This window comes from Oreochromis niloticus, linkage group LG12, assembly GCF_001858045.2.
Source record: "Oreochromis niloticus isolate F11D_XX linkage group LG12, O_niloticus_UMD_NMBU, whole genome shotgun sequence".
Taxonomy (NCBI): Eukaryota; Metazoa; Chordata; class Actinopteri; order Cichliformes; family Cichlidae; genus Oreochromis; species Oreochromis niloticus.
Genome location: NC_031977.2, coordinates 1,646,066 through 1,666,719, shown reverse-complemented (window position 1 = coordinate 1,666,719; position 20,654 = coordinate 1,646,066). Strand labels below are relative to the sequence as shown.

Sequence of the window (20,654 nt, the reverse complement as noted above, 5' to 3'; positions counted from 1 at the left end):
ATGCGAATGTGGGTCCAGGTCCATAGTGAATAAATCAGACTGCAAAGAGAAGACTGTAAGTTGTATTGCTTTAGCCATAGTAATGACGTAACAATGAAACTGACAAGTGATATAGTTGGGTTAGCTTTAATGGCTCATAACACCATTGGATATTTCTATTTCTCTATTTTTTTTAAAAAATAATTACACCTAGAAGTTTCCACCAATGGTTGCATAGCTACAAAGCATTTTTAAAAGGATATCACAGTGTAGTGTTTTGGTTAATGTACTGCAGTTCTGCAATAGTCACAACAGGCTGTAAAATGTTGTCATGAGCTTTTTACTCCGCCTATTCGGGTAAGACAATTCATATGGCATTACATTTGTTGGTTTTGGGGTTTTTTTGTTTTTGAAGATTGAACTATTTGTTCTTCAGAGGTTTAGGTGGTGCTGATAAGTATAAAACCCAATAATGATCTTTAAAAATAATGAAAAAAACATGAATAATGTTCTCATAAAAATAAAATATACATTAAATTGGTTCTCAGGTTTATGTTACATAACAAAACACTGTAACATTTTCATGGTTCAATGAGCTATAAAACACTTAATCAAGTAGAATGATGAAAAAACTAAGCGTAATGTCTCCATATGAGGACACCGGAACTCAGGAGGTTGATTTAGATAATGCTTTGAAATAATTAACCAATTAAGTGTCCAGATGCAGTACCAAGATGGTGAGTTTAGTAGCACTGCTTTTGAACTTATTTTTTAAAAATGACAATGGCTATGTTTGGAAGCATGGTGGTGGTATCATTAACTGGTTTAGGAATGGATAAATCAGAGTAACATTAGGCTTCTGGCTTTCCCAAACCCCCAACCTCAGCCCAAGCCACCTCTTAAATTTGACGTCATTAGCTATTTCCGGGTCCAAACTCTTCTTCGGTTCCCCAACTCAAACACAATAAAATGATCAGTGTAGCTGCTCTCCTAGATGTTACAATAAAGATTAACATCCAGGCATCCATAAACAAAAGAATTTATCAAGGTTAACAGAGTTAGCAAAAAGTTAACCCGCTAGTTTCCATCTATTCTATTCAATTTAGTTTTATTAATATAGTGCCAAATCACAACAACAATTGTCTTTAGGCACTTTATATTGTAAGGTAAAGACCCTACATGAATACTAAGAAAACAGAGAAAATCCCAACAATCATATGAGCCTCTTTGAGCAGCTAAAGATGAGATACCATTTTCTGACTGATGGATTTCTAAAAAACTAAAACATGCAGCTCTGCTATCACTTCAGACATGAATGAAGACAGAAAACCAAACAGCAGTAATGTTTGTATGGTCACTGAAGTTGTGCTAGGTGACATATAACTAGTGGCTAGCTTCAGAGTGAAGATAACTTTTATATGAGGGTCCCTAAAGGGTCGAGACAAATGCAATCATAAAGGAGATAAAGACGGTGATGATCCATTCACAGCACAAGCTGAGTCATAAATCCTGATCCTCCACACTGATGTCTTAGTTAGCCTTGAAGTAGATGTCATTGTCCAGATATTTGGGGTCCAGGAAAGGGCAGTAGTTTTATCATAAGGTTTTCAAAACTGAAAACATGCGATGCACATCAATATTGCTAATAAAAAACTAAAGAGACAGACAATGATCACATATTATTTTTATAGGTTTGTTTATAAATAAAACTAAATGAACTAACTAACTCAATGAAACAAGATAGAAAGTATTACAACATGTTAACATATGCCTTAATTATCCGAGGAGGAGCTCGGACTCTGAAGCGTTGGTACATCATCACTTAGTAAGTGGACTGAAAATTTGTGGCCTATGCCTGAAAACTGGGTCTGTGCCAGGTAAATGATAGAGACAAATGAAGAGCTATGGTGGGGGTGTATGTATGTATTTGAACTTGTATATATAATTTGACCATGTGTGGATTAGAGAAAATTTTAAAAATAAATTCAAACTAGTGGACTGTGGAAGTAATTAAAGATGCATAGTGTACAACCATTCCACCATGGACAATAAATAGATAAATGGAAACCAGTGAAAACCCCCCAAAAATCTTTTTAAAAAACTGAATGGCATAATATTAATTCCAGTATGTAATAAAACATGCAGGAATTCTGGTTCGATTCTGTAAAAGTCACTAGTATCTACTGTGCTTTTTTTTTCATCTTCATTTTAATAATAAAAAGTGAAACATCATCAGGATTGTTGCACTGACTCATGCTAAATTCACAGATATCTCTGTGAAGCACCGAAACCTGAAACATTAAACCGGACAGACTTGGTTTTAAAAATCTTTTTTTTTTTTTTTTGCATCCTCGACACGTTTTCTGGAAAATCCTTAGTATAAAGTTTATTATCCTTAGAATAACAATTTCTGGGAAAATGAAAACATAAGCATCCATTAACACACAGTAAAATTTGGTTATGAGCCTGTAGTGTTGCTCTGTGATGCTTGCCAAGGGTCTTCCTTTGCCTGTAATTACTGGATCAAATTCACATCACACATTAACATGAAACAGACAGCCAAATATGTTTTATTCCAACACTGAGAATTTATATCCTGAACTATGTTTTGTCCTTATATCACACTGAGATGCAATTTTAGCCAAGCTTGGCCAACAGATGAATATGTTTGCTTGACCTAACTGAGTTCCTGGAGTGAAGGCTTCAACACACACTCACACACACACACAAGTCATAGTCTTCCTTCGTAGGCAGACTTGTAGCGATGTGGTCAGTGTCCTGGACATGAGAGATTTAGTCGCTCGGGGTGTGTTTCGTCCCCGTCCCTGATTATGTCCTCAAACTCCTCTCCACCGGTGCAAGGATAATTACCAAGTCCGCTCGCTGCGAGGGACTCCTCCTCTTTTCCTTCTTTTTATGTGCACCCATTTCTAATTATGCACTGCAAGGGAAGTTAAGGTCTGTTTTTCATAATTCATGTTTTGCTTACAAAGTGTAAAGACTGCTGTTCGCCAGACCTCTCACTCACTCCTCCACCCACCAAGTCCTTGTTAAATTTTTGTGTTGGTGCTGAGTTTAAACTAATATTTTTTTAAAGTGGAAAATCATCCTACTGTTATGATCAGCTCAAGTTCCTGCTGCTCCAGCCACGAGAAAGCTGAACACATTTGCTCCAGCAGAGTAAGAAAAGCTGTTCATGAACACAATTTTTCCCCTTTTTTAGGATTATATTTTCAGGAAGGCTGCCAACTCCTATCACTCTAAGCTTTGGCACAGATGCTCATTTAAAGGAAATAAAGTTTTTCAAAATGATCTTTTTTTTAGCGCTCCAGTTCTGAGAAAGTGGCTGAATATAACAGTCCTTTTGAAATAATCACATATAAAAGGCACAGACTGCAGGTTGCAGCTCCCACACAAACCCGTGTACAGGCACAGTGACAGTTTGCTGTCTGAAATCATAGATATGGACACATCTATGTAGTACTGTTCAGCTATCATATTATATTTCCCAAACTGTTTTTCTATTGGATACTACACTATTCTGAGAAACTACATCTCTCAAAGTTTTGACTTTAAAGACATCTCAGGGGGCTGTAGGGCCTCTAGCTAGCAGCTAGCTAGCAAAATTCAATTCTATCTTATTATAGGCAAATTCAATAGTTTCCTTTAATAATTAACAGTAATTTGAGCAGTTAGTTGGACAATCATGATAATAATGCTACCATTAAGCCAGTCATTATATCCTGGTTTTTTATAGGCTTTCCTCTTTATGTGGGTAGATAGACGTGCTAAAACTATTTGTGCTTTAAGGTTGTACAATCGTAGTTTCATAAACAAGAAAATAGGCTAAGAACATATGCTACATGCTACTACACAATCTTTTAAAATAACCAAAGCTTCAGTAACTGCCTGACAGAAAAACAACCAATCAAAGGAGAACAGAATAATCCTGCAGCTGATCCAACCTTTCTGTCAGTCAGGACCAGGAGAACACCTCTGGGCCTTCAAAATTAAACAAAGCGCCAGAGACTGCAGTTCCTTGGATGAATGCGTTGGGTTAGTCTTAAAAATCTCAAAACTTCTGTTTAAATTTTGTTTTGGTATAACGTTACGTATAATTCAGGGTATGGCCTCTAACAGGTAGATGTAATTATTTCTGCATTTAGCTGCATTCCAAACGTATTCGAGCAGTTTTGCTGGTGACTGAATGATGTTTCAAGCCTGTTTTCCAATTAGCATCCCATTTTGGAGTGAATTACTCATTCATTACCATAACGGTGGTTAAGTGTTTGTGAGCTTAATTGTATCTTGATTTTAATTATTGGAGACATGTGCAGATGCTGGCAGGGAAAATCTTGCATGGACCCACATGTTATGTAAAGGAAAAAGATGACTGCTGTAGCTTTGCATCGTTTCATTAAACCAATAGTGAATTCTATCTCACTGTGTTATTACTGACAGTCCTGCTGTCATATTCCCAGGGTCTTGGACCCAGAGCTTTGAGGATTTGTGGGTTCCCCTGCCTCTGCCCTTCTTGTGCCAAGTTAATTTCTTTCCCATGTTAAGTTGCATCTTACTTCCGGTTTTATTTTAGTAGCTGTTTTTCCTGTGTCCTGTGTTGAGTTTAACTTCCCTCATGTCATTATTTTAATTATCTTCAGCTGTGTTCCCCACCTGTTTCCCATTTGCTCATTATCTCTTGTCTATGTTGTCCCTTGTTGTGTCGTCCATGTAGCCGTGTGTCTCCTTGTGCTATGTTCTCTGTGCTTCCTGAATTTGTATTCCTGTTGATATCTGATCTTCAGATTCCCTGGCTTTGGTCCTGAAATGTTTTGGGATTTTCAGACGTCATGTAATTGCTGCACTAACAGCATTAAATGCTTTGAGCTTAAATCCCATCTCCTGCATTTGGGTCTGCTAAAATGAATCAACAGTTCACACAGCAGACAGCTGTCGTGGTTGCCTGTCAGTATCTCAGATAGTTCAGCTTTAGTTTTCACATTTCCAAATATTCAGGTTCCATTTCCTAACACCTGCTACGTGGCTTTCAAACATGCTTTACTAGTATTCTTGTAGTCTGGACTATTCAGCAGTTTGGAAAAATATTAAAAAAACTCAAAGTGGAATCAGCACAGGACTGGAGTTTCATTCTAAACAGGGAGCTTGGAGTCTATCACACATCCCTGTCTGTTGCTGCAATCAGTGAATAAAGGCAAAAATACTCCCCAAATATTTTGAATCTGTAATTTTGACTGAGTCTTGGGTCATTTCAACAAGAAATTACACCTGTTCTGAATTTGTGGCTTAAGCCCTTGAGCCCCTGAGCCTTTCAGGATCATCAATGAAACATGGATACTTGGTTTTTCAATTCAAATCACTATTATTTATATAGCAGCCAATTCACAACATGATATCAGGATGCTTGATATTGTAAGGTAAAAAAAAGACAAGAGAAACCCAATGATGTGATGACTCCCTATGACCAAGTACTTGGTGACGGTGGGAAGGAAGAATTCCCTTTTAACAGGAAAAGACCTCTGGCAGAACCAGGATCAGTGAGGGGCAGCTCTGAATGTGATTGGTTGGAGGGGCGAGGGGAAGAAGGAAAACAGCGGTATCATTAAGTGAAAATTGAAACTACCCCCAAGTTGTGTAGCATGTTAACTATATTGACTGTAGCATGTTGATCCAAACAGCTAAATAAGTAAATGTTGGGGTGTCTGACATGCTTCAACTTAAAATAAATATAAATATTTATTGATGGTCTGTTTTACAGTTTACTCATAAAAGCCAAAAAATGAAAAAAAAAATAGAAATAACAATTAAGCCAGAATAAAAATGTCAAAACACTGGGAGCAGAAATGCATGAAAATCCCAGTTTAGCTACTCCCATCCAACCTCGCAGTGGCTTGATTTAACTGCCATTCCACTCGGATTTAGAGGCATCACTGCATCTCTGACCGCTCACAGCACGGCATCTCTGAATGAATATGGTAACGATATGTACACATATAGAACACTAGCACTCGGAGGTACAAACTCTCTTCCAACAGACAAGTCTTATTATCGATAGTGTTTATATTTCTCACAAAACCGAGGACAACAGTGACGTGTACAAGAATGTGCAGAAGCAGCACAACATGGAGAGCTCAGTGAGGTTTGTTACAGCAGCCTGGGACAGATCACCGTATTCCACAAGCAGCAGCGACAGCTCTCCCCCATTCACAGCATATATATTTTCATCTCGCTCTCTCACACCCACCCACACACACACACACACACACACACACACACACACACACCTTTACAGTTTAACCCCCAAAATTTCATTGTTATTTTCATTGTTTATTGCCAATTGTTTATTAATAAAAACTATATTTGAAAATATTTGTACTGTGTAATAAGGATATCCTAAATAATTGCACAACGAGCACATGTACTTTAATGAATTTCTTAAAAAGGCTTTGAACCTGACTGATAGTGTTAATCCTGATGGATTTTTTTTTTTTATTTTAGCTGTCCTGGTGAAATTGATATTGTGAATTCCTTTGACCAAGATAATCTTATCCCATAAAAGTGTTATTTTGAACATACGCTTTGGCATAATCTAAAACTTATAGTACTGCGTTGAATCCCCCGTAACGTCTACACCGCAGTGAACAGCGTCACTGTTCGCGCTGGTACGTCTGTATTGCTCTGCCATCATAAGTGAAACTAAGTTACTCATTTTGGACTTGAAACTAATAAATACTGAACAGTTACTTTGACTGAGATTCAAACACATATAAGCAGAGCTATGAAAAACAGAAAAATGGCCTGACTGGCAGATTACTGTGCATTAGCATTTTGAGCAAGCTAGATCCAGTTACAGCTCATGTTTGGTTCACGGAGGCACTTTCCTTTTTCTTTACATGGCATAATACTTTCCCACATATCAGAGCCACTGAGGTGTGCATCACTGTAGCATTTTTGGGAAGGTGCACATCAAGGTACAATGTCTGTTATGGCATATAGGACACAGTATAGATTTAACACAGTACTATAAATCAGACATGAAGCAGGATACTTGATGTTTGTCATGTTACCTTACAGCTGGAAGCAGTAGGTCTCATGCAACATATATATAACATGAAAGATTTGACTGAAAACAGCTCTTCAAATCTGTATCCTGACTGTATTTCAAGGAAGATCAAGAGGCATTTTTAAAATATTTAATTGTGTGTTTTATCACTTCACCTTGAAATTGGACACATGTCTATACGACTTTCAAAGTCACTGAATATCTTAACAACAGAAAACAGTGTCTTTTAAAGCCATGTTTAAGTTCATAAGTTCAAGTTCACAAGTTTGTGAACTTGTTAAATCTGAACTTCACCTTTTGACATCCACCAGGTTACCGGCAACCTATCCAGGGTTAGTCACCTGCTAAATCAGCAAATTTTAAGAAACTAAACTAGTAACTAGTAAGAATTTTGCTGTTCAGATAATTTCTCAAACATTAATTTTGGAATTACATCTTTTTCCTATTAAAAGCTTTGTGTGTGTTCCAGAGAAGTGAAAATTAAAAATGAATGGGCATTCACCGAGACGGGTCTCAGTAACCAGGTGGATGTTAATGAAATCGATCCCATCATTTGGTGAGGTTTGTTATCATGAACTGATCTGCATTGGGCCACCAGTGCATTAAACTAAAAGTCGAGACAAGCACTCATGTCTGAACACTTTGAACAACAGCTTTTTAGCCAAGTTTAAGTGAAGAAAATTCAAAAGAGTTGAGATCAAAAACAAGAATTATTTGCCTCTCGCCTTTTTCTTTTAAATTAAAGTGCAGCAGAATGGGCTTTACTGCACGTTCACACAAACACAAAGAGGAACAAGCCAGAACTCACACACATACATAAATGCGCACAAGGAGTCGAGTTAATTCAGTCATACTGCTTTCTTCTGATGCAAATCACTCACGTGTGACCGACTTTTAGAAACAGCAGTTAAGATAAGTGGACCATAAGGCACATGGCAGTCATAGGATATTGTAACCTGTGTTTAATCTCAGATTTCCAAAACAAAAGAAAGAAAGAAAGAAAGAAAGAAAGAAAGAAAGAAAAAGAAAGAAAGAAAATGATTTTTTACAATCCTTCTAACAGTGACTCTTGTACAATATAACATAAATACTGTGTTGGAAAAAATGATATTCCAAATTTTTTTTTTTTTACCACTTTCAGTCTCTCTCTGTAAACATTGAAAAATGCAAATCAAGTCTCCTCAGTTCTCAACAAGACAACATCAAAATAACAACAAATGTTCCGTGTGTAAGGCTCAGCCACCTCACTAATCAAACAGTCTCTAAAGGAAACCTTTTCAGTTTGCTTCCTTTTGTTTTCTAATCCGTTAAATGTTCCAAGGAGTGAACCATGCTTAATTGTAGATCCACAAGGAGCAGAGGGGAGCAGGGGGGAGCTAAGGGATGGGGCCAGGGAGGACAGGGGAGAGGGGGCTGTGAAGAAGGGCTCCATCTATCAGAAGAGGCTGGTCAGCGTGGTCTGTGATGGGCTCCGGCACTCGTGGACATCCATGCTACCTGGCACGGAGGTAAGCACAGAGGTGACAGTGGGCATGGTGGGGTTGGTCAAGTCCGTAAGGGTGGTGGGTGTGCTGGAGGGACTCATGGAGGCATTGGAGATCTCAGAGGCCGGGCCTGACGGTGTACCACCCTGCAGCGTCGAGCCGTCGGACGCCTTGTCTACCCCGGTGCTCTCCTGCCGCAGCAGGTTCCTCCTGAATTTGGCCCGAGCGTTTTGGAACCACACCTGCAGATGGATGATTTGTTAGTACACTTCTAAATACCAAAAAAACCAAAAAAAAAAACCACGCATGTTTGATATCATAAAGGTATAACTTTCATGTAGGAAAAAACAAAATGAAAAACAAAGTACAACATTTTTACAGGAGCTTTCAGTTCAACCTACTTGGTCATTCCTGAGTGTGCAGATGGTTTTGCTTTCTTGGGTCCAGGTTTTGAAATATCAACAACATTTTTTAATTTGGAACCGTTTCCTCCAGTAAAATAATTCCAAATATATTTGTTTTGGTGCTGAAATGTAATTTTCAGTGGTGTGAGCGCTTCCAGTATATTGGGCTAAATGTCTGCACGCCACTAAAGATAGATTTTGAAATATGTTCCACTGCCCTTTCTACAGTGTTCGATTAACCGGGAACTCCTGTCTCCAGCATTTTCAGTACACTACATTTATGCATTATGTTTGCTGTTGGTCATACAGTTTTATGCAGACTATAGTTTGAAGTGTTCTGCTGAGCGGTCAGTGCGACTGTTAACGTGCAACATAAATGCCAGCCCACTCCTTTAAAAAGTCTGTATATAAACTGGATTTCTAACAAAATGTAATGTGTCACTGTGAACACAGTGGACATGATTTCTTCTCTCAGTCTTGTCGCTTCCTACAGCAGGTAATACAGTTCAGGCTCTTCAGCTGCCTCACCACACAGCACCGACACTACTAAAAAGAGGACGTGATACTCATGCTGATGGATTACCTACTGTATCCCAGGCAGGTTTCGAAGCTAATTTTGATGCTCTAGTAAAATAAATGGAGACCTATGGCTGCCTGAAAGCTGGGAAAACCCCTCTCAGGGGTTTCAGCCTCTTGTGTTGGAAACTGGCTAGTTGTGAGGTATCAGCTGAGAGGTATCTAACACATTTTGATGTTTCCAGAACGCACAGTTGAGTCAGGAGCAAAGAAACGGCAAAAGGGTCTATCAGAAGACTGGCACAGACAAATAATAATTTATTTCATAATTGTTTGCTTACTTGACTTTAACAGCTAAAGTACCAAACGTGTTTCACAACGATTGGTGATGAAAACCAGAGCTGAAAGGACTTTAAATATCTGAAACCTAACTTTAAATGACTTTAAATGTTGCCTGTGCATTAGTCAAATCAAATTTACTAAGTGAATAAATCAAATTAGTATGTAAGTATGAAAACTTTAACTCAGCTTTAACTGAACACATTTCACAAATTTTCTTTGACTAAGACCAAAACCTCTCCGTACCTAAACCAGCCTGACCCGAACTGTGACAAATGTAGAAACTGTCACATCTCAAGCAACAGACGTGTGTCTCTTGGGGAATAAGTATATTTCAAAAATGTAAATATATCAAAATATAACGCGGCTTGTGATGTCACTGAATCTCAAGAATACCCATATTATCTCCATTATCTCGTGAGCATGTCTTTGTGTCTCTTTAAAGTCTGTTTACAGATGTTCTGACTGGAGACAAAGATAAAAGAACACTTGGAAACACAAAGCCCGAGCACTCTTCTGCTGTGTATAAAAGCTATAAAAGTCTTTACTTTTCATGGCTACTCACACAAAAGAAATTAAGCCATTTCTTTTATTATGCTTGCACATGAAAACAGAGAGCAATATCCTCCTGCTTTCATTGACCCTGGGAAAAAAGCAACATGGGTCCTATTTACAGTGTATGCAGAAAGAAATGCAGTTATGATTTTACACGTTTGCAATTAGATTAATGATATCCTTATTTTTTTATTACAACCTTCCTTTTTGCTCTAGAATTTTCATTTATTTGTCATGTTTTTGAAAATATGATTTCCTCTCTTTTTCCAGTAATAAAAGTGTGTTCTGTGATTTGTAGAGCGAATGAGGCAGCAGTCCTCGCCGAGCTGAGTGTTGGGAAGTGTTAGTGATGGAATCATGATGGAGCCATGGGAATCGGGCGGCTAGAGAGTCGCTTCAGCTGGAGTAACAGACATGAAAACTCGAACGCATCAAAGCAAAACGACTGCTTTGTTTTCTGTGAGCGTTAATTAAAGCAGCGGGATGTTTTTTTTTCTTCCTTCTCAGTAAAATTTTGATTTAGAAACCTTTTTGTCTTATTTTTCTTCTTTTCAGTACCCCAGATAATATGCTGTCGTCTTTTGTGGAAATCAAATGCTCTGTTGTGTTGTCTCTTTCTTTGCGTGTATTACAGAGCTTTTTGCTTTTCATCCCTCACTCATCACCATAACATCACATCATCCACTGAATTATATTACGTTTATTTTTTTTAACATTTCTCTTTGATTTCCAGGTAATTTTGGTTTCCAGCATGAACAGAAATATTGAGTCTGTTTTTCCTGAAGGCAATTAGAAATTCTGCTTCTGCTGTTATGAAAACGAGAAAAGAAAACAGAAACAAAAACAAAGTAAGGGAATCCAATTCTGATTTTGTTTTACTTGTTTCCTGAAGGTCTTCCAAGAACTTGAGATGAAAAACAGCAAAATCATAAAATAAAACAGCTGATTTGGCTCCTAACTGTAAAACACCACTTCATTTATATTACCATTGGTTATCACTGGAAACGTCTCCCTGTTGGCTTGTGCAAGCTACTTTTAGTAATAGAAAAGTGAACTGTGGTCGAGAAGTGAGAGGCTGCTGGCGCTACCTGTAAGACCCGCTTGGTGAGGCCAGTTTTCTGGGCAAGCTGCTTGAGGTCCTTGGCGTCTGGGTTGTGGTTGATGGCAAAGTAGGACTTCATGGTCCTCAGCTGGTGATGCTTGAAGGACGTCCGCATGCGCTTGGTCTTCTGACTGGAGCTGTACTGGGAGTCCCTGTCCATGGATTCGCCGTCGTTCTCATTACAGCTCAGCGCTTCATGTCGACAGGGAGGGAGGACAGTGGGTTAAGACAAGTTGCAACTCATTATTAACGTCATCATTTCATTCCTCTGGTGCTGTTTATGAAATTCTCATGTCCCCAGAGTATTATACTGTTAACAGCAAGGAGGTGAAAATATATTTCAAAGAGTAGCCTGGGCATTTAAAACCTGCGCTTTCAATTTAATTTAATGTTATTTATATAGCACCAGTTTGCCTTAGTGAGCAAATAATTCATATAAACAGCACTTGATGAAAAACAAAATCCTTTTCACAGAAACAGACCTGTGGCAGAACTGTTGTGGCAAATGGGGGGGGGGGGGGGGGGGGGGTATTTTATTTGTAATTTTTTCATATATTATTTTATTTAAATGTCTAGATTAAATTCAGCAAATCTATAGAAACTTTGTGCACTGAGGAGCTTCGTGAGGCGCTGACTTTAAAGCACGACAGTGTGACTGATCCAAATAACTAAGCTGTAAAAAAAAAAGAAGAAAATTGTTTTCTAAGCTCTATTATTGTACAGATTTCTTTGTAAATACAATAAAAACGCTTCATTCTCTGTTTAAATCTGCACAGAAATACAAAGTGACCAAGCAGCTGTTTCTTCCAGCTGCAGATCACCTCCTCTCCTCATGCACCAGTCTATCTGTTTGTGTCTTTCTGTCCTAGGAGGAGGTGCGAGCCTGGATACAGCCATCTCTCTCTTTCTCTCTCTCTCACACACACACACACACACGCACGCACGCACACACACAGTAACAACAACACACATGTATTTGTCCCCAGCCTGAAAAATTCTTGGCAATATTAAAAGTGTTGCTGCATGCATAACAGTTCGCGTTCAATATCAGAACGTTGCAAACGATGAATATGAAGTGAGTGAAAACCAACGGAATAACACTTCACTTAATTAGCCGATACACACCAGGCAGAACAAATGCTGCTTTCTGGCCAAAACATATGCTGTAGCTTTTTTTTTTTCTTTTACAAAAAATAGGAGAAAAGCAGCTTGTAGACGGTTTCCTTTTCCCTGGTCTTCCTGCACAGTTTACGGCCGTTAAAACCAATGTAGGAGCTGGCGCGAGGTTAGGGTTAGAACTGTTCTCATGTGTCTATTCAGGTGACGCTTTCGTGTTGTGTGTGGCTGCAAACAGAAGAGGGCGCATCGCTTCTTCACTCTCATCACTCAGCTTCACGAGCTTTTTCTTCGGTTTTTCTTAAATGCCCACATTGAAAAAGCAAAACTAATTCACAGCATTTTATACCGAATTTACTTTTCCTTCCTTTTTCGTCATCATGACACCCTGTATGTGTGTGTGTGTGTGTGTGTGTGTGTGTGTGTGTGCGTGCGCGCGCTTGTGTCTGTGTGGGTTTTCTTTTGACATTTTTTACATTTAAACGTCCATCACTATGTGAAATTATGTCAGCTTACACATTTTTTCATCTTCTACGTTTTAAGAAATGAGAAATCCGAACAGAAGGCCTTCTTATGTGATCACTCCGAGGCTTTAACACCATGTTAGCTGCAATCGGCTTGTTTTTTACGTGAATATGGGAAAAGGATGAGAGTCCAACCACATATTGCTGCCGTTAGCAACTTATTGCGCTCCCTACTCCCTCTTCAAGTGAATAACTCATCAAATCACATTGATCTGGCTGAAATAAACCCAGTTTGGCCTGGTCCCAATACAAAAAAATAAAAACGCTCACTCAGTGTGTGTATATGCCTGTGTGTGGTTGGAAAGGAGCGAGTGAGAGAGGGGTACAGAGAGGTGGTTTGGGGGGGGGGAGGGGGGTTGTTGTGCGTGGGTGAGGAAGACTAGTGGTGGTGGTGGCTGGGGGGGGGGGTCTGTAGATGTCTATGGAGCCTGACAAGTGGAAAAGGGCGAAAGCAAAAGCCGGCACATCAAAAAACTTTTCTTTTCACTCCACAAAGAGGACATGAGAGGAAAAAAAGTTTAACATCCGCACACTGTTGCCACTGTAATTTTAGTTGTATTGACTTGTATTAAAAGTCCAGTCCACATATTTCAGTCCACATATTGAGGCTGTTTGCAGTAAATAAGGTCTAAGTGAGCGCTCACTTGTTTCTATACTGCACTTTTCTTCTTTGTAACATGCGGCTGTTTTTGTCCCGTGGCCCACACTTGGCCCGCGAGCTTTTTCTCTGTTTAAAAGTTCAGGCTTATTCGTGCAGGGTGTTTAGCGTCTACACGAACGCGCTGCTGATACTTCAAAACTGAGCCGAAACTGTGCAGACTCACAAAGTGTGTATGATCCAGCAGAGGTTACAGGAAAGTGCGCAAAAATGTGAAAAGCACAACAAATGGAAAGGGTCGGTGTACGCCCACTATTTCGCACAATTCGGTGTTAAAAATATTACAGAGACACCAGGACGGGTTTAAACCTTCTAATATCTCACTTTGAAGTTACAGCGAACTCTAAATGGAGATATTAGAGCAACAAAGATGTTGTTTTAAATATCGAATAAGTTTTATGGCAATGCTCAAACAGCGTCACCACCGAGGACGCCACAGCACAGTAAAAATCTTTAAAGGAATGTTACAAAAACATTATTCATTAATGAAGTCTGTCAGCTTCAGTCAGCTCCCTTCACGCTTCGTGGCTCTTGATCTCCACTGTGGAGCGAACAAAAGCTCAAAGAACTGTTTCTTAAATTTCTTTAAAGGTCTAAAACGATTCAGGCAAAACTTGGCATTAATTAAATAAAAAGGAACAAACGCAAATTATAACTATGTCACGTTTTCAGTATAATTTCGAACATTTTTTTTCTTTCACCTATGGAGATTCATTTTTACCTGCATTATAAGCAGCCAGCTCGGCCCCTGGCCCAGGACTTTTCCTCTTCCTCGGCCTTCCTTTCTGCACCGTCCCCACGCTGCTGAAGTAGGATAGTCCGAGCGTGTTGGCCGGGCCCAGGCCTTTGTGCTGCACCACGTCCGCGTGGTTAAAATGTGTCTCATATTCTCCCTGGATGAGAGTCTCAAAGTGCAGCCGACAGTACACCAGACTGTCTTTCATGCCAAAGTGGTCCCCGGTGGTGAGCATCTTGCTGCAGGTAGTGCAGGTGAAGCAGTTGAGGTGATAGACCAGGTCCCGAGCTCGCATCACCATCTCCGAGGCCGAGATTCCCAGGTGGCACCGAGCGCATCTCTGCACCGAAAATCTTCTGCGGACAACACAGAAACCTCATCAGCGGCTGCATGCGAAACCTGGTGGGCTGTGCTGGTAAGCTATGCAGTGGCACGTGTTTTTATGCAAATACACCAACTTTGACGCACTTAAAGAAGGTGCAAAAAGTTTCCCTGTGGACGAGTATGCTAAAACCTCGACAGCAGATGAGGGAGTTTGCTACATATATTTTAAAAATACCTTTTGTATTTAAAATAGAATCAAAATAGGATTCTATTTTTTTTATTTAATTTCCTTGGGCCCAAAGTATTCCTGAGGCTCTCCGTTACTGCAAGGTCGGGGTGGCGGGGGTCACGCTCCCCTAGAGAGATGCTAACCCTAAAACTAATGCTTTCTTTATCTGATTTTCAGGGGAGGGGTTTAGCACAACTGTCAGCATGAATCACAGCTTTTCGTTGGGTCTTAAATGCTTAAAGAGCTTTGACAGGAAAACTCCGAACATCACATTTCTAAAGACTTGCAAAAAGCATGTATTCATTGCACAAAATCCGAACTGCAACGCCAGCATCAGTTATATTTATGTGAAACTAAAAAAATAATTATTTCATTGACACATTTTACTAATTGATTGACACATTGATTACTAATGTTTTAAAATACCCCCGCTCAAACCCGGTGCTGCTTTAGATGAAGATAATACAAATATTCACCAATCACATGACCGGGATTAGAGCCCTGTGCGCTCTCCTACCTGTAGTAGTCCTCTTTGCAGTAGATGCTGCCGTCTTTGCTGAAGCAGGTGAGCTCGGACTCCAGGTTGAGTTTGCACTCGCAGCACTTGAGGCAGCGCATGTGCCACTGCTTGTCCACGGCCAACAGGTAATATCGGTCCGCGATTTTCCTGCCGCAGCCCGCGCACAGAGCCACGCGCTCGTTGGTCATGCATGGCATGGACTGCAGGTCGAAGCCGTCAGGACATTGGGAGGACAAAAAAACAAACAAATAAACAAAAAAAACAAAGAGAGAGACTCAAAATAAAATCCCGTAAAATCCTTGAAAGCTACAGGACCGCATCTCTATGATATTCTCCTCGAATATCAGCTCACTGCTGAGGGCCACCACTTCCGTGGGGCAAGAACAATAGTCTAAAGATAAAAAACAAAACAAAAAAAACCACACACACACACACACACATATATATATATATATATATATATGAATAAAATACTATTGAAATTAAAGTGAAATTAAAGTAGCCGCTCTTCTTTCCATCCAACGACACAAGAAATTAGATATATTAAAACGAGTATTTTTGTTTCAGTAAAGGAAATAATGAGCTACAATTACTCTGAAGAGTCTTTACAAAGACAGCATAAATTACACGGGTAACAGGGGAGGTCATAGCGTCATTATTCTAATAATACCGAATACTCAAAAGGCAATGTGGCAAATAAAACGAAGAACTAAACATAAAGTCGTATAATTGCACTTAAAAAGCTCATCGAAGTTCGTTGACATGCTGTGTGTGGGCTTGGAGAATACTGAAGAACATTTGTGGTCATGGGAAGCTGTGTCTGTGCTGTCAGTTTCTATCAAAAAATATAAACCCAGCCATGCTCGTAAAAGCTTTTAATATGAAACAAAGCCTTGTGAGACGTGCATTATTTTTCCAAAGGCCTGTGAATACGGACACATATGCACGCACTTCTAATTTGCAAAATCTGGTTAATAATAATAATAATAATAATAATAATAATAATAATAATAATAATAATTAACACATTTTAAAAACTTGTTTGATTTTATTACAAATATAATTTATTATTACAAAATACTCTAAAAATTTGGGATTTCATTGTGAAAATATAGAAAATAAAAAGAACGGTTGGAAATATGTATTTAAAAACTTGCTAGCTTGTTTGCTGTAATGTAACGTGACAAAGTTGGGGCGTTTATTGGACAGATTAATAGATATATGGATGTTTAATGTTTGCTTACAAAGCAATAACTATTTATATAAAAAAAACAATTTATAAAAACAAATTCGTGAATTTTGCAGACGAATGTCTTCTTTTTGAATTATTTCACTGTCTGCTCGTCTCAGGTTTTTTTCTGTCTGAAGCTTTGCTGAGATTAACTTTTAAATGAAAGTGTGGCAGAAATCAGAAGGTTTAGGCCTGTAACAGCAACTTTGAGAGCAACTTCCATGAAACAAATAAATGAAAAATAATTAGAGGCGGGGGGAGAAACATTTTGTGGATACTTTTCCTCTGGTTTGAATTTAGAGTAAAATCAAATTGCTTGGAGCTGGAAGAGTGCAGCCGTTGTCACATGTTTCCAGGCTGCCATGCTGCTTGCGCTAACAAGCCAAAGAGGGCCAAAACATGAATCTCGCCTACCGTCTCTGACTCTCCCATATCGATGGCTGAGCTGATGGCCGCTGACTCGCTCTTTCCTCTCCGGTCCATTTCTTCCACCACACCGCGAACGTCGCCTCCGGGGAGGCCATGGAAAAGCATCGTAGCCGCAGATGGGAGGATGTTATAACTGTTCTCTTCAGATCTGCAAGCCAAGATGTCCATGAGAGGGGGAACCTTGTGCAATTATGCCACTCAAAATTTTCGATCTTTTAACGTTTCCTTTCTTGCCGTGACAAGCGAGAAATCCAGATCAGGGAGGAAAAAATATGAGGGAAAAACTGGACACGTGTTCTCCACACTACGTCTCATCTGCCAATGGAAACCGTCATCCGAATCTCTCCAGCTCTCGTTATTAATAAGCTATGATTAATTCATTAAAAAGCGCACAGATTTGCCTTCTCTTAGTGGGATCTATTTTATCTCAGACATGATAATATGTTTCACTGCCAATTGCTCTTTCTAGATTTTCTTTTCCATTTACGGTGACTAAACATACCAACTATAGAAGCTCCCGTTGCATGGATCTCAGCTCTGCTCCTCGCCGGGAGTAATATTTCAGGTTTTCGACAGTCTGCAAAATATTTCCTCTTTTCTTCTGCAGAACAATTCGTAACTCTGTACAAATGGCAGTGCCAAAAGATGAGCAGCAGCTTTCTACTGCATCGCCCAGCCCGAAAAATAATATTTCAAACAGAAAAAAAAAACTAGACCTGGGTATTTGAGAAAGGCTTTTTCCTCCTCCTTAACAGTCCAAGTTGAGACTTACGGTAAACTACTTTTGCTTTGCAGAAAGAAAAAAACTCATAAAAACAAAAACAAGCTTAAAAAAACGAAAATAAAATCCTGCCGGCCATCTGGGAGAAGAAGCAGTTTTCCTTTACGGTAGTTTGTTTAGATAATGTTTAGTCTTTTGCCAAGGAGGCTGCATAGATGTGCGTAACAGCAGAAGAGGAGGAGTTGGCTTTACGTTGACTGATGATAGGCGAGTGTTAGCTGGCCCCCAAAACCGCCGTTCCTCCTTCTCAGGTCCGGTTGGACTCTCCGCTCCTTATCAACGGGACCCTGTTGCGTCACGACACACCATTTATGTTCATTGGCTGTTCCGCCGTCACCGAACTGTTTGGCCACTTTTACCGACCGGTCTAAAAACGCAGCAGTTCTCCCTTCGTTACACACGGAACACCGGCCAACCTCACACACACACACACACACACACACACACACACACACACACACCTCCTCCTCCTCCTCCTCATTCTGTCTGTCCGGAGCTGCTGCTTGAAAGGTCAGTTTTAAAGGAAAGAGAGCAGGAGAGAGTTTGAGCTGAGATGTTTGAGCTGTCTGTTTCTGGAGGTCTGCTAGGACCTTTGCTCGTCTGACGCACAGAGAGGGTTCCGCACAGCCCCACAGTGCTGCTGCTCCAGCTAACAGCCTCCTCATGACACCAAAGGGCTCTGCTTAATCTGCAGGGGTGGGTAGGAACGCGTGAAGTGCATAAAACAACCCATAAAGAGGAACATAGATCTTACATTTGGATATTTTGGTCACAATTATTATAACAGAAAGTATATATATAAAAAATAAATATACACAAATAAAAAAAACCCAGGGTAAACACTCTTTCTAGTAACTGTTCATTTAGCTTTTCATATTCTCATAAACCTTCTCTCTGTCTCTCTCTCTGTCTGTCTGTCTCTCTGTCTGTCTCTCTCTCTGTCTGTCTCTCTCTCTTCCTATATATATATATATATATATATATTCCCCTGGGAAAATGTCACCTTTCTCCAGAGAAACTAAAACCAATCAATAACAAGGTGAAGCAACTAGTTTAACTTGTGGGGCAAAGAACGTGATGTGATGCGAGGAACTGTTTACCTTTTAAATTTTATTTATTTATTTATTTTTTACTTGGGCTTTATTTCTACATCTTAGTTTCAAAGTGCTGATGCGTAAAATCATTTAGGCAAATCTGGGTGTCATCTCCTTATTTTGTCATAGGTAAAAAGCGGGATTAAATCCAGAATATATTTACAATAATAAGAAGAAGAAAAATATGCGATGAACTAAAAGATTTATACCTAAACTTTTTGATGTATGCACTGCATTACTGTAGGGTCTCTGGCATACAGTATAAAGCGCCATGAGGCAGCTGCTGTTGTGATTTGGCACTATTAAAAATGAACTTGAATTCCCTTGAAAACGCTGCATTTCCTGAAATTCTGTTTGTGACGTGACTTGATATAATTGCAGGCCGGCGGCTTCACCCTTCAAGCATTTCCACCTCTTGGACATGGTGAGCAGTGGTGGCTGCTATAGCTGCATGAGTGGGACCGCAACTGATCCAGGATCCGCTCGTTCTCTAATTAGCGCTCTGCTCTTAATGAAGCGGGGTGGGAGGGAGGAAGAAGGTTTGAGGGGGTGGGGGTAGCGAGGAGTGGACTTCGTCATCACGGGATGTGTTTGAAACAATTTGAGAGTTACTGTAGTTTGCTTCATATTTCTAATTTCTTCTTTCAGACATACCTGTCCTCTCCCCTCCCGCGCATAACAGCCGCCGTTTAGGCTATTGTGAAGTTTTATAGCACAAATATGATGTTAAGCTCCTAAATCCTTATGCAAATTACCCCCTCTGTAATACCCCTAATTGAATACATGCATATTTATCATCTGTGTTTTCTATCTGCTATAATGCTGGCTTTATACATTAAACATAGCGGCAGCGGGCATGTCTGCGGGCGTGTATGAAATATGATATTAGCTGGTGGTGTAAGATTAAGGGAAAAATATTAGTTTGTATTTGTATCTGAAGGGGCCGGACTGGTTTGTTCCTTGGGTTTGATTGGAGCGAAGAAGAAACGCAGAAATTTAGAGATGATTTATGCAAATTTAGGCCGGGGTCCGGACTACAGAATATTCCTAGAAAATGTGCTCACAATATTCACGTAGTGAAGAGGAAGAAAAGTCACAATATGAAAATTAAAAACAGTTCAAATGTGTTAAGGCCGGGCTGCTTAAAATAATCCAATATTTAATTCATTGACGGCACCTTTATTTAAAAAGGTAAAACTGAATTAATTACTATTGCCCCCCCCCCCCCTTGCTCTCTCTCCCTCTCTCTCTCTTTCTCTCTGACACACACATATGCTTTGAACAAAGCGTTTAAGTGAGCCTCTCACACTCGCGTTTTATTAGTTCCACAGTGGTTATTAGGCTCAGTGCACTGTGAACTTGTTGTATTGGCCCCTGCAGTAAAACAATGGCTTTACATATCACGAGTTTGACATCAGGTCAGGTTTGAATTTTGGTTCAAAAGTACAGTTTTGCTTTGTGCAGAGCAGAGCATCAAACATCGCGTCAGGTTCAGTGTCTTTCACCCTGACAGGGAAAAGTTTTGGAGGAAACTCTCTGTAAGTCGTTTTGC

At 39.7% G+C, this 20,654-nt stretch overlaps 1 protein-coding gene across 3 annotated transcripts; it reads right to left on the bottom strand.

The window, feature by feature from the left end:
• Window positions 1-6,274: 6,274 nt before the first annotated feature.
• Window positions 6,275-18,246, bottom strand: lhx2b (LIM homeobox 2b). 3 transcript variants are annotated; one of them, XM_005472892.4, is made up of 6 exons: window positions 17,730-18,244; window positions 17,213-17,375; window positions 15,565-15,767; window positions 14,480-14,850; window positions 11,447-11,652; window positions 6,275-8,786 (listed from the first exon to the last, which is right to left on the bottom strand). In XM_005472892.4, exons 2-6 carry the CDS (start codon window positions 17,330-17,332, stop codon window positions 8,496-8,498), a joined length of 1,191 nt encoding a protein of 396 aa, XP_005472949.1. In that variant the 5' UTR covers window positions 17,333-17,375; window positions 17,730-18,244; the 3' UTR covers window positions 6,275-8,495. The 3 variants fall into 3 exon arrangements, with proteins under 3 accessions (XP_005472949.1, XP_019220748.1, XP_003455077.1); XM_019365203.2 differs by having other exon boundaries at window positions 14,480-14,847; window positions 17,213-18,246; XM_003455029.5 differs by having other exon boundaries at window positions 17,213-18,245.
• Between the last annotated feature and the right edge of the window lie 2,408 nt (window positions 18,247-20,654).

Coding starts and splice junctions, on each gene's coding strand:
- lhx2b (XM_003455029.5), bottom strand. CDS start 17,395: ATGGACATCTTGGCTTGCAGATCTGAAGAGAACAGTTATAACATCCTC. Junction 15,768..17,212: donor ATATGGGAGAGTCAGAGACG/GTAGGCGAGATT, acceptor TTCGACCTGCAG/TCCATGCCATGCATGACCAA. Junction 14,851..15,564: donor TGCAAAGAGGACTACTACAG/GTAGGAGAGCGC, acceptor TGTTGTCCGCAG/AAGATTTTCGGTGCAGAGAT.